This window comes from Rhinatrema bivittatum, chromosome 9 (assembly GCF_901001135.1).
Source record: "Rhinatrema bivittatum chromosome 9, aRhiBiv1.1, whole genome shotgun sequence".
NCBI lineage: Eukaryota > Metazoa > Chordata > Amphibia > Gymnophiona > Rhinatrematidae > Rhinatrema > Rhinatrema bivittatum.
This window is the reverse complement of record NC_042623.1, coordinates 123,568,181-123,582,529: the sequence shown is the minus strand read 5'-3', so window position 1 is coordinate 123,582,529 and position 14,349 is coordinate 123,568,181. Positions and strand designations below refer to the sequence as shown.

The 14,349-nt window shown below is 42.5% G+C and overlaps 1 protein-coding gene across 2 annotated transcripts in view; it reads right to left on the bottom strand.

Moving 5' to 3' along the window:
- The window catches only part of LOC115099096 (alpha-1,4-N-acetylglucosaminyltransferase-like), a 243,371-nt gene that overhangs the window by 214,302 nt on the left and 14,720 nt on the right, over positions 1-14,349 (bottom strand). The window contains exon 2 of one of the 2 annotated variants that reach the window (XM_029616420.1): positions 364-4,825. The exons of the other annotated variant lie outside the window; for it this stretch is intronic. Coding sequence (XP_029472280.1) covers positions 4,241-4,825 — 585 coding nt within the window. The 3' untranslated portion in view covers positions 364-4,240. Of the gene's footprint in view, positions 1-363; positions 4,826-14,349 lie in introns of those variants that run through there. 2 annotated transcript variants of the gene reach the window in all.

Genomic DNA, 14,349 nt, shown 5'->3' with positions numbered 1-14,349 from the left:
TCAGGGCGCGCCATGGAGCTAGGACCCGCCCCTGGCCCCACAAGAGGCCAGGCAGTCCACGCATGCACGCGCGTAGGGACGTGGCCAACGCCACTGGAGACACCGTTCTCCGGCGTGAGGCCTGGTGCACAGTGGAAGACCCGGCGACCACCGCCACGGGACGCCGAGGCCTAGCGGAGCTCACGGCTGCTGCTGGGGAGACCGACCCGGGACCTGCAGAGGAGCTAGCAAGGTGAGCAGGCCCATGCGCGGGCCGGACGTGGAAGAGGCGCGCAACACACACATTCACACATACATTGTAGAGTTGATTCATTTTCCTACATACTCTCAATAAATGGCAATTAGATCATAATGTTACCAGTTACATAATTTATTTTTCGGGCAGGCACTGATAAAATCATAATTCTTGGGAATATCTTTCCCTAATTCCATATACAACCCACCTCGTAAGAACATTACCTTTTCCCAACAGAGTAGGATCCCCACTCATTATATCTTTGTCAAAACAATGGTCACAATAAGCAACAAATGAAAAAAAGGAGACACCATACTCAAATATAATTAATGTAATATTCTTGTGAGAGGCAACGATAGATTGTCATTGCTTACACCTTGTCTTTTAGCTCAAATATAAGATATGTTTAGAGGATGTGCACAGTTAATGAACTGTAATGAAATCCATATGACAGAAAGTACAATATGTTCCCATAATCAATTTAGTAATAAAAATTCACCAAATACATATATTAATTCAACTTATAACATGGCAGATAGTGAATGTTGGCACATGGAGACCATTGAGATTTGTGCAATTTGAGTAGATGCACATATGAATTCCCACACATAATATAACAACTCCCTCTCCCCACATCTTTTACCTCCTTTCTCAACTCATTTCTCAACTTTACTCTTTCTCCTCCTCAACATAGCAAAATTTGTCACAGTGATGGCCTACACCAACTCTGCTAGTAGCAAATTCCAGGCATCTTTGCTTACCAGCTAACACCAAGCTCATTGAAGTTTCGGTTTACCCATGGTCCCTCCATGCATGCCCCCAGTCTTCTTGGAGTCTTAATGCGTTTGTACCATTTCTGTTTAGGATTACAACTGCAGCTCTGTGCAGAATACCCCAATGCCTTCTTGAAAGCACAATGCAGTGCCATGCTGTTACTGGACTATAATCATCATTCCATGCAGATTACTAGAATGGTTTCTTGGAAGCACATTGCTGTTGTGGATTGTACCTGCCATACTGTACAGATTGCCCAGTGTTCCATTACAATTTTCTTGCCACCAGGGATCTTCTGGATATATCCCACACTTTTTTTTTAATTCCATTCCCGTGTTTTTCTCCCCGGTGTGGTCTATCCTGTTCTTCCAAACAGGAAACTCATACAGGAGGAGGTGAAGAGCTGATATGGGCCTGTGAGCATCTTCTGACCCACAGTCCTTGTGTACTGAGACAAAGTGCTGCTGCTGTTCCCAGTTACAGCCAGGTTCAGGTTTCCCTTTACAGTTCTGCTACTTTTGGTGGGATGGGGAAGGATGTGTGAGAGAATAATGTGAACCTGCTGAGGGCAAGCTACACTACTCCCTGTCCCTCCCATAGGTTGTCTAATGTCACTGTGACTCCATGGGGCTTCTGATGTTATTGCATGAAATTTTGCTTCCTTCCCAGGGATTTACATGAAGAGGGGTTCCTACCTGACCCCTACAATCTCACCTTGCCTCCAAACTATTCAGTCATCAGCCTCTTTCACCCTTACACGTCTCTGTTGTGATTATTTTCTGGGCAGTAATTTCTAATCCATGTTAAATTTTTCCATGTCTCTCTGACTTTTGTTTGTCTGTGACTTGCTTTGCCTTGCATGACATCACACAGCCATCGATCTTGTGTTGCGATCTAAAAGTACTCTCTTTGGTAACCTTTTAAGCTTTGATTGTTTTAGGTTCGCTTTTGATGGGATCTGGATAGCCAGAGCTCCAGATCATGCGGCCATCTTGCTCAAAGGCCACGCCTCCCCCCCTCCCGAAATATAGAAATAACTGCAGAGAAGGACCAAATGGTCCATCCAGTCTGCCCAGCAAGCTTATGGTAGTATCTGTTGCACCATGCCAGTTACCCCCATGCTTATCAATATCCCAAACTCAAGGAAAGAAGCAGTCTTTAGTAAGATTGGCCTGTCATTTCTAGCTATACTAGGCAGACCAATATTTATTGCAAGTTTCCTTTCTCCATCCCCTACTCCCCAGTCTCCACATATGATCTCCACCTCTCTCTAAACCATACTTATTCTCCATCATTCCTCACTATAATCCTTTCTCCTGTACCTATTCTCTCAAAATCCAGTCCCATCCCCATACCATTCAAAGCAGCAAAGTTGTGCAGGGAACATTGGACCTGATACAAGTACTATAAATCAGCATGTGCTCACAGCCCCCATATTCATCATTTCACCTCCTCCTGTACGACTTTCCCGTCTGGAAGAGGAAGGGGGACCACTTTTGGGACTGTGAGCATGTACAGAGACAGAGTACTACTGCTGTTTCTAATACCAACTAGGTCTAGGACTGCCTCACTTTAAAAAAGACTAGCTAAGTAAGGAGGAAATGAGAATACAGAGGGAAGGAGAAAGGGAATGAAGTCAAATAGAAGAGACAAAAGAGAGGGAAAGAGGAAGGGAGAGTGGGCACAGGTGCATCAGGGGAGGTAGCAGTGGTACAGAGTACGGAAGGGAGCAGGAGTAAGGGGGAAAGTATGGAATGTGCATGAAGTGGAAGGGTACAGAAGGATGCAGAGGCACACAGAAGGAGCAGGGCTACAGAGAATGGAGTGGTTGAATGGGCACAGAGAAAAGATGTTGTGGGAAAGAGAATAGACCCACATGCAGACAGAATGCATATAGGGCAGTGGTGAGTAGAGGGGGGAGGGGGAAGGGAGCACATTTAGAAAGGAAATGAAGGCACTGGGGGAAGAATAGAGGCACAGGGAAAAGGAGCTAGAGACATTTTATGATTATATATGTTTCCTATGTTCATTGCTCAGGCCTATTTTATGTTGAACAATTCATAAATCCAATAAATGTAAATGTAAAAGATCTAGGCAGATATATTTTACTGCGCTAGGCAATCTGCCACCCTCGATGGTTACCTGTTCTGTCTGTATGCTAGTGCTGGCTCTATTGCTTACCACACTTGGAACTCTGCCTAGTGTAGTAGAAATGAAAGGCCAGTCCTGCTAAAGTCTGCTTCTTTCCTTGAGTTTGGGAAATTGATAAGCACGGGGGTAACTGGTATAGTGCGACAGATACTACCATCTCTAGAGCAAGTCCACAGGGAAAGGGGGAGGCTAAGAGAAGAGCCAATAGGTAAGTCTTCTTTGTATCACAAACTTTAGAATGTTGATGAGCTGGAAATAAAAAATGAAGAACAACTTCAGGTAATACAGAAACATCCAATTTAGATCGTACCATGGTACCAGCTCTACAAAATCAAGCTCAACATAGCACTGACAGGTGTGTGTTAAGCATGACCTTCAAGAGACTTGTACAATTCCTTGTGAGAATGTGAACAAGCTTTGTATTATGTTATTGTCTTCCTAGCCCAGGGAAGGAGAAGGCCATTTGCCCCAGGACAATGCAGAGGTTTTCAAAGGCAGAAGTTTCTGATTTTCATATTTGATCCAGTGGTCAAGTACAAGATACACCTACCAATATGTTCTTCATTTTTGATCCCTAAATAGAAGGCATCCGGTAACCTACACAGATCAGCAGTTGCAACCATAAATCTAAAACATGGGAGTAACCTACATGGAACAGCAGTTACAACTGTAAATAGAAAGAAAGTGGATAATGTGAATGGACATGGAGTGGCAGTTACACTCTTAAATAGAATGCATGGGAGAAACATGCAGCTCACACAATCCTGGTTTTGTCCCGTGCAGGCATAGGGTTGTAGCTCTGTCTAAGAAAAATCCATGTGACAATCAGACTACAAATCCATGCATGCAACAGACCAAAACCAGGATTGGATCAGTATGTTCTGTTGACCTGGAGTGAGCTGGGATAAAATAAACTGAGGATTTGAACAAGAAAATAGAATTGAAATTATCCATGCAACATCTATGGAGTTCTTCCTACAAGGTCCAAATACTTTTACAGATAGCTCATTGGAAATCTCTGATTTTGTGGAGAATAATGAGTACTAAACTATTGACTTTAATAAAGTTACCATCCCATGTTTACTTTCCTGGTGTAGATTTCAAAATGAATTCATAAGTAAGTGGACAGTTTTTGATAAAGAGGTTCTCAGCCAATGAATTGCTTCCTGCCATCACCTTTTTCTTATTCTTGTTCATGAAATTCCACATGTGAAAGCCATATGAATTATTAAAGGTGTTCTTGTGGTCCCAGACCTCAAAATATTTTCCCCAATTAGAATAGTGAATTGGACTTAATCGCTGCGGGTGCAAAATAGAAATATTCTTACATGTGCCATCTTTTATATATTTGAAATCTGGAAACTCGCATCGCCTTGCTATAACTCTGGTATGCAGCAGGGGACCTTGTTGTCCCCATATGGCTCCTCTATAGTTCTTCACAAAGTCCTCCATACATTCCCATAGATATTCATGGTGCCTTTGAAAACCAAATGCCGAACTGCTGCAAGTTCGTAGTTCCTCAAATGCCAGGAAATCTACTTCTTGGAGAGGCTTTATGGATATGATATCTGTGTCCATGTAAATCCCACCATACTTCCAAACTACTGCTATCCTGAAGCCATCGGAAATGACGTGTGTCCAGAATTGTTCCTTGTCTGAATTTATCTGTAAATTTAAGATCCAGAGTTATTATTCTTTCATGAGTTTTGTTTCATTATCTACACATAATTGGGGTCAGGTAAACATATACTCCAGTGACTACTCCAAAGTATACCAATTATCAAATGCAGATGTATACCTATGCATTTGCAATTTTTATTGGTGCAATGTGCTCCATCTTTGCACTATATTTTGAAGAGTACTAATATGGTGCTATTTCTATCAATGTATCCTAATTTTGAAATTTAAGTTACAAATGATGTGCGCTGAATTAAAATTAGTGTTGACTGTAGACTACACTTTAGTTTTCTTCTTATAAGATTTACGTATTACAGAAAATCACATTAAATGTGTGACTGCTGTGTTAGAAAAGGAAAGACAACATTTCATGTTAATTGCAAGCAGCGATTTGTGTTTTCAGATTCATAGTCTGTCATACTTAGAAACACAGAAACATAATGGCAGGCAAAGACCATATGACCTATCTAGATTGCCCATCCACACACTGCTCAGCACTGTTATCTATACCACTCCCTCAGAGATTCCCTTTGCTTGTTCTATGTTTTCTTGAATTCAGATACTGGGAGGCTGGCAAGATCCTATCCACACTGGAAACATTTCTTGATGGTGATGTCTCTATGTGACTGGATGGAATCACTCTGAAACTGGAGGATGTAATAACTCAGATTGACAGGCTAAAGAATAACAAATCATTAGGACTGGATGGTATTCACCCCAGAGTTCTGAAGGAACTCAAATATGAAATTGCAGACCTTTTTCTGGTGATTTGCAATTTATCATTTAAAATAGACACAATACCAGAAAACTGGAGGGGTGGTGAATGTGAGACCAGTGAGTCTGACATTGGTGCCATGCAAAATATTCAAAGCTATTCTTAAAAACAAAATTACGTACCATATAGACATAGTTTGGGTGAGAGTCAAAATGGGTTTTGCAAAGGAAAGTCATGCCTTACCAATAGAGATGTGAATCGGAACCGGAATCAGTTCCGATTCCAGTTCCGATTCACATCGTTAATTTTTTTTTGGGCGGCCCGATCGTGGTTTTGTTTATCGGCTGCGCCCGAGCCGATAAACAAAAAAACCTACCCGACCCTTTAAAACTGTTCCCTTAGCTTTCCCCACCCTCCCGAACCCCCCAAAAACTTTTTACAAGTACCTGGTGGTCCAGTGGAAGTCCCGGGAGCGATCTCCTGCTCTCGGGGCCGTCGGCTGCCACTAATAAAAATGGCGCCGATGGCCCTTTGCCCTTACCATGTGACAGGGTATCCATGCCATTAGCCAGGCCCTGTCACATGGTAGGAGTAATGGACGGCTGGCGCCATCTTTAAAAATGGCACGGGCCATCCAGTGCTCCTACCATGTGACAGGGGCCAGCCAATGGCACGGATACCCTGTCACATGGTAAGGGCAAAGGGCCATCGGCACCATTTTGATTAGTGGCAGCCAACGGCCCGAGAGCGGGAGATGGCTCCCGGGACCTCCACTGGACCACCAGGTACTTGTAAATAGTTTTTGGGAGGTTCAGGAGGATGGGGGAAACTAAGGGAACAGTTTTAAAGGGTCGGGGTGGGTTTAGGGATTGTTTTAGTGTGCCGTTTTTCCCGCCCTCCCCCAAAATGATAAGAGAACCCCAGGAACAAAATCATGGGGTTCTCGTATCGGGAGCCCCCAATTTCTGATGATTTTGAAAATATCGTCCGATATTTTCAATCGTCCTAAGCCCGATTCACATCCCTACTTACCAATTTACTAGATTTTTTTGGGGGTATAAAAAAAGATGCAGGCAAAAGTGAGCTGGAGTGTATTTGGATTTTCAGAAGGCATGTGACAAAGTCTCTCATGTGACACTCCTCAGGAAATTGGGAGGTCATGAGATCAGAGACAGTGTCCTATTGTGGATTGGTAACAGGATATGACAGGAAACAGAGGTAAGATTAAATGGTCAGTTTTTCCAAATGGAGAAAGGTCATTAGTGGAGTGCCCCAGAGGTCCGTATTGGGACCTGTGTTATTTAGCATATTAATAAATGATCTGGAGAAGGGAACAATGATTGATGTGACCGAATTTGCAGATGAGACAAAATTGTTTTGAGTCATTACAATGGCAGTAGATTGTGATTAACTGCAGAAAGACCTTGTGAGACTAGGAGTTCTAAATGGCAGATGCAATTTAATATGGGCAAGTGCAAAGTAATGCAGAAAGAGAATAATAATCCCAAATATAAATATATGATGCTGGGTTCTGTGCTAGGATTCACAACCCAGGAAAAAGGACCTCGGAGTACTTGTTCTCAATACCTTGAATCTGGTCAAAAAGGTAAATAGAATGTTAGCAATTATTTGTAAAGGAATAAAAAGCAAAACTGAGACTGTCATAATGGCTTTGGATCCATGGTGCAACTGCCCCTTGAGTATTGTATGCAGTTCTGGTTGCCCATCTCAAAAAAGACATAGCGGACATAGAAAAGAAACAAAGAAGGGTGTCAAAATGATAAAGGGAATGGAAAAGCTCTCTTAAGAAGAAAGGCTAAACAGATTAGTGCTCTTTAGATTGGAAAAGAGATGACTGAAAGGGAATATGATTGAAATTTATATTACCATGAATGGGGTGGAATGGGTAAATAGGGATGAGTTATTTTCTCTTTCAAACAACACTAGGACTAGTGAACACCCCATGAAAGAAGCAACCCTCAGATTTAAAACAAAATCATAGAAAATATTTTTTCACTCAGTGTACAATCATGATATGGAATGTGTTGCCAGAGGACATGGTCAAAACAACTAATATATTGGGGTTATAAGGGGGATTGGACAGGTTCCTGAAGAAAAAGTGCATAAACAGTTATTAGCCATGTAGTCTTGGGAAAGCCAGCGCTTACATCTGGGAATATAATAGAACCACTGTTAGAGAGAGATTGCTGGGCTCAGTGGACCTTGGTCTGACTCAGCATGGCATTTATTATGTCCCTATGTTGCTATCACAAACAGCGCAGAGGAATCAAAACTCTTAACACACAGAATGTGTGTTCAGAAACAGCAAACCCATAAAGGTGTAGCATGTGAGCTGGGTATCACAAACAGTACAGAAGCATCAAAATCTCAGGGCATCATGGTAGATGGCTGAACAGCCAAAAGCAGTGAATATACCAAGAGAGCAGTTAAGGCAACATCAACAGTTGTATGAATTCCCCAAGGCACCACAAAACAGTATAATTTAACTCATAATAGCATCTATTCTCCAAGTCACCATGAGAAAGCCAGGAACAGGCCATAAAGCAATAGTAGCAGACATAAATAGCAAGACATTGAGCCAGATAAGAAGGGGGTGGAAGGAGAAATTTCTACTTTTTTTTCTATTTTATTTTGTGGATAAAATACGCCAACATAACCAAGAGAGAAGTAGGGTAGAATAACTAGGCTGGAATCCAAACATCAAACAGGGATGCATACAGTCTTCCAAGGTGTAGAGTCAGGGACATAACTGCTAGGCAGGTTGGCAGCAGTCCCCCTACGATGTAGAATCATGGCCATGGATGCAGCAAAGCAGAGTGACAGTAAAACTTACAAGATGAAGCCTAAGAGGTATAGCAGCAAGGCAGAGAGGCAGCAAGACCTCATAGGTGTAAAATCAGAGTCATGTCAGCTAGACAGAGTGACAGCAAGACCCCCAAGGCATAGCAGAATGTTCATAACAGCAAGGTAGCATGTCAGCAAGATCCAAAAGGAGTAACATAAGAACATAAGAAGTTGCCTTACTGGGTCAGACCAAGGGTCATCAAGCCCAGCTTCCTGTTTCCACAGTGACCAATCCAGGTTACAAGCACCTGGCAAGTACCCAAAAATTAAGTAGATCCCATGCTACTAATGCCAGTAATAGTAGTGGCTTTTCCTTAAGTCACCTTGATTAATGGCAGTTAATAGATTTCTCCTCCAAGAACTTATCCAAACCTTTTTTAAACCCAGCTACACTAAATGTACAAACCACATTCTGGCAACAAATTCCAGAGCTTAAATGTACACTGAGTGAAAAAGAATTTTCTCTGATTTGTTTTAAATGTGTTATTTGCTAACTTCCTGGAGTGCTCCCAGTCTTTCTATTATCTGAAAGAATAAATAACCAATTCACGCTTACCCGTTCTAGACCTCTCACGATTTTATAGACCTCTATCATATCCCTACTTAGCCGTCTCTTCTCCAGGCTGAACAGCCCTAATGCCTTTAGCCTTTCCTCATAAGGGAGCTATTCTATCCCATTTATCATTTTTGTCACCCTTCTCTGTACCTTCTTCGGCGCAACTATAACTTTATTGAGATACGGTGACCAGAATTGAACTCAGCTCTCAAGGTGCGATCTCACCATGGAGCAATACATAGGCATTATGACATTTTCCATTTTATTCACCATTCCCTTCCTAATAATTCCTAACTTTGTTTGCTTTTTTGACTGCCACAGCACACTGAGCCGAGGACTTCAATGTATTATCCACTATGATGCCAAAATCTTTTTCCTGGGTGGTAGCTCCTAATATGGAACCTAACATCGTGTAACTACAGCATGGGTTATTTTCCCTATATGCATCACCTTGCACTTGTCCACATTAAATTTCATCTGCCATTTAGATGCCCAATCTTCCAGACTTGCAAGGTCCTTCTGCAATTTATCACATTCCGCTTATAATTTAAATATTTGAAATAATTTTGTATCATCTGACAATCTGATTACCTCACTCATCATATTCCTTTCCAGTTCATTTATAAATATATTGAAAAGCACCAGTCAAAGTGTGAAGCAGATAGGCAGAGTGACAGCAAAACCCCAATGTGTTGCAGCAGGAGCATGGCAGTTAGTCATGCAGCAACAAGACCTTCAGGAGTAGCATAAGGTGTATAGCAGCAATGAAGTGTGGCATCTAGACTCCAAAGGTGTAGCATAAGGGTATAGCAGCAAGGCAGATTGACACCAAGACCACCAAGGTGTGTCAAGATCATGTCAGCTAGGCAAAGCATCAGCAAGATCCCCCAGGTATAGCATCTTGGGGTAAGGTAGTTAGACTAAATGGCAACAAACCTCCCAAGGTGTAGTGTCAGGGATATGGAAGCTAAAATGAGTGCCAAGTTATACCTTGGGGGTCTTGCTAAGTAGGGGTGTGCATTCGTTTTGAACGCATATGTAAAACGCAACTTTTTTTTTTTTTAACTTAAAAAAGTGATGATGCGCAACGCATCGCGACTTCCAACGTATTCAACATAGCTACGTTGAATACGTTGAACCGCGAGGCGCGCTTTTCTCACCGCCATTAGCTGCGAGCTCGGAGCCCCAGATTAGCACAAAATGGCGGCGCCCCTGCGCTAACCATGCCAACCTGTCTGACCCTTTCCTGTGAGTCGCAGTGACTCACAGGAAAGGGTCGGACACGTCGGCATGGATACCGGAACGCAGCGAATCTGCGTTCACGTTTTCAGAGTGGCACTGAATGCAGCGAATCGCGCTGTCATTCAGTGCTCTCTGAGGATTTTACTCACGAGCCAGCACTATATAAGCAGCAGCACGAGGACTCACGCACATTTCCAGCGATTCTGTGGGGAGGTGGTGGGCTGGGTGGCAGGCTCAGGCAGGCAGGCAAGCAGAAATAGAACCAGAACCAGAACCAGATTTGATAGACAACACAGAACAGATTCTGTGTTAGGCTAGGAAAGGAAAGAAAAATATTCCTGGTCTTGCATTAGTGGCAGGGTCAGCTACAGTCACTAGTATTCCTATTCCTGTTTCTTTCAAGCAGTGTAGTGGTCTAGTCAGCTAGCAGTGACCAAGTATTCTATTTACCATTGAGGGTGTTGGGCTGGCTTGGAGAGAGATATTAATATTTTCAATGTCATCCATGTTTCTGGAGTGAAAAAAATTCCTGCTTTATTAAATTCCAATTGCTTAGTCTGTCATGCAGTGGGCATTTTAAACAGACTGAACATTGTCCTTGAGTGGGTATGTTCATTTGGGAATTTTAAACAGACTTAACAACATTGTTATTGAGAGTGAGTCTGTTCATCTTGGTATTTTCAAACAGACTCAACGCATTGTCCTTGAGTGGGTCTGTGCTGGGAAGTGCCTGGGCCGCAGTACTCTGCCTCTTATCTGCTTAAAAGGAAGCTAGTTCTGTGTGCACTGCACACACACACACACACACACACACACATTGAGTGCACTGCCAGGCAGGCAGTGAGGCAGTGGGCATTTTAAACAGACTGAACATTGTCCTTCAGTGGGTCTGTTCATTTGGGAATTTTAAACAGACTTAACAACATTGTTATTGAGAGTGAGTCTGTTCATCTTGGTATTTTCAAACAGACTCAACGCATTGTCCTTGAGTGGGTCTGTGCTGGGAAGTGCCTGGGCCGCAGTACTCTGCCTCTTATCTGCTTAAAAGGAAGCTAGTTCTGTGTGCACTGCACACACACACACACACACACACACACACATTGAGTGCACTGCCAGGCAGGCAGTGAGACAGTGGGCAGTGGACATTTTAAACAGACTGAACATTGTCCTTCAGTGAGTCTGTTCATTTGGGAATTTTAAACAGACTTAACAACATTGTTATTGAGAGTGAGTCTGTTCATCTTGGTATTTTCAAACAGACTCAACGCATTGTCCTTGAGTGGGTCTGTGCTGGGAAGTGCCTGGGCCGCAGTACTCTACCTCTTATCTGCTTAAAAGGAAGCTAGTTCTGTGTGCACTGCACACACACACACACACATATTGAGTGCACTGCCAGGCAGGCAGTGAGGCAGTGGGCATTTTAAACAGACTGAACATTGTTCTTGAGTGGGTCTGTTCATTTTGGTATTTTAAACAGATAGTGAACATTGTTCTTGAGTGGGTCTGTTCATTTTGGTATTTTAAACAGACTGAACATTGTTCTTGAGTGGGTCTGTTCATTTTGGTATTTTAAACAGATAGTGAACATTGTTCTTGAGTGGGTCTGTTCATTTTGGTATTTTAAACAGACTGAACATTGTTCTTGAGTGAGTCTGTTCATTTTGGTATTTTTAAACAGACTTAAGAACATTGTTATTGAGTGGGTCTGTTCATTTTGGTATTTTAAACAGACTTAAGAACATTGTTCTTGAGTGGGTCTGTTCATTTTGGTATTTTAAACACAGTGAACATTGTTCTTGAGTGGGTCTGTTCATTTTGGTATTTTAAACAGACTGAACATTGTTATTGAGTCAGTCTGTTCATTTTGGTATTTTAAACAGACCTAACATTGTTCTTGAGTGGGTCTGTTCATTTGGGAATTTTAAACAGACTGAACATTGTTCTTGAGTGAGTCTGTTCATTTTAGTATTTTTAAACAGACTTAAGAACATTGTTATTGAGTGAGTCTGTTCATTTAGGTATTTTAAACAGACTGAACATTGTTATTGAGTCAGTCTGTTCATTTGGGAATTTTAAACAGACTGAACATTGTTATTGAGTCAGTCTGTTCATTTAGGTATTTTAAACAGACTAAACATTGTTCTTGAGTGGGTCTGTTCATTTTAGTGTTTTAAACAGACCTAACATTGTTCTTGAGTGGGTCTGTTCATTTGGGAATTTTAAACAGACTGAACATTGTTCTTGAGTGAGTCTGTTCATTTTAGTATTTTTAAACAGTCTTAAGAACATTGTTATTGAGTGAGTCTGTTCATTTAGGTATTTTAAACAGACTGAACATTGTTATTGAGTCAGTCTGTTCATTTGGGAATTTTAAACAGACTGAACATTGTTATTGAGTCAGTCTGTTCATTTAGGTATTTTAAACAGACTGAACATTGTTCTTGAGTGGGTCTGTTCATTTTAGTGTTTTAAACAGACCTAACATTGTTCTTGAGTGGGTCTGTTCATTTGGGAATTTTAAACAGACTGAACATTGTTCTTGAGTGAGTCTGTTCATTTAGGTATTTTAAACAGACTGAACATTGTTATTGAGTCAGTCTGTTCATTTGGGAATTTTAAACAGACTGAACATTGTTCTTGAGTGAGTCTGTTCATTTTGGTATTTTTAAACAGACTTAAGGACATTGTTATTGAGTGAGTCTGTTCATTTTGGTATTTTAAACAGACTGAACATTGTTCTTGAGTGGGTCTGTTCATTTGGGAATTTTAAACAGACTGAACATTATTATTGTGGGACAGTGGGCAGTGTTACCACATAAAATCATCCATAATGTCAGGGAAAGAGAGATGCAATCGACTTATTGGGACTGGCAGCGGAGGCACCGCAAAAGACACAAGTGCAACACCACCAGTACAGCTAAAAAGGCAACTGTCGCAATCTAAACTCTTTGTAGGGGATGGCAGTTCCATGGCAAAAAAAACGAAATTGGCCCATGATACTTTGCCATCGCCACCACTTGTTTCTGGCCCTGTAGTTTTGGAGGAGAGGGAAGGGGAGGCAGAGTCAAGCCCGACAAAATTTAGACACCCAAGAGCAGCCGGGGGACAGAAGTCTCAACTAAGACTTAGCGGTCACAAGGTAGCGCTGGCACTGTTAGCTTCTGATTCAGAAGAAGAATCTTCTTGGGTGGGATTCTCATTAGAAACTGAAGAAGTAGTAGCTGACGAATCTTCTGTAGAATCAGTTAGTCCTGTCTTAGCCTCCACCTCCAGAACTGTGCAGCAGGTGAGAGATTACAGTGATATCAAGAAGGAGGAAGAGGTGTCAGAAGGGAGACAGAGGGTGACGACTGGTGCCCCCGCTGGCATTGCTTCTCAGGGTGCACCACCCACTAGTACCTCAACTCCAGTGCCAGCATCCACCCCCAAGGTGGTAAAGAGAGGAGGATCAGAAAAGAAATCTCCGATCTGGAAACATTTTAAAGCGACAGAAGACCCGCGTTATGCTTGGTATAATTACTGTGCCAGGGATATTAGCAGAGGCAAGCAAATGGGACATCTATCAAATTTTGGCATGAACCATCATATTAAGAGGCAACACCCAACAAGATTACTGCCATCTGGGGATGGTGGCAGTTTCAGTCGGGGGACCCCTTTCAAGCAGTGTGCAGTGGTAGGAAAGCAGAGTCAGCCCACTCTCTCATACCCTTCTAGCAGTCAGGCGGCAGGCCAGCAATCCAGTGACATGTGGCAGAAGCGACAATCCACCATGGAGGAAATGGGGTGGAGTGCGGTAACACTATCCCGGGGTAGGAGGCAGGCAGCCTCAAAAGTTGTAACCAGGAGCATTGGGGAAATGATTGCCCTTGATGAACAGCCCTTGCAGTTAGTGGAGAATGTGGGTTTCAAGCGTTTTTTGAAGGTTGTACTTCCAAATTACAAAGTCCCCTCCAGAACCACATTTAGTAGAAAGGTCATCCCCAGCTTGTACAAGCAGTGTCGCAGTCGCTTGCAAGCACTGCTAGCTAAGGCAGACGGAAGAGTGCATTTCACCTGCGATATCTGGACCGCCATGAATGCTGCACACTCTTACCTCTCTCTGACAGCACACTGGTGGGACATGGCAGAGGCAGG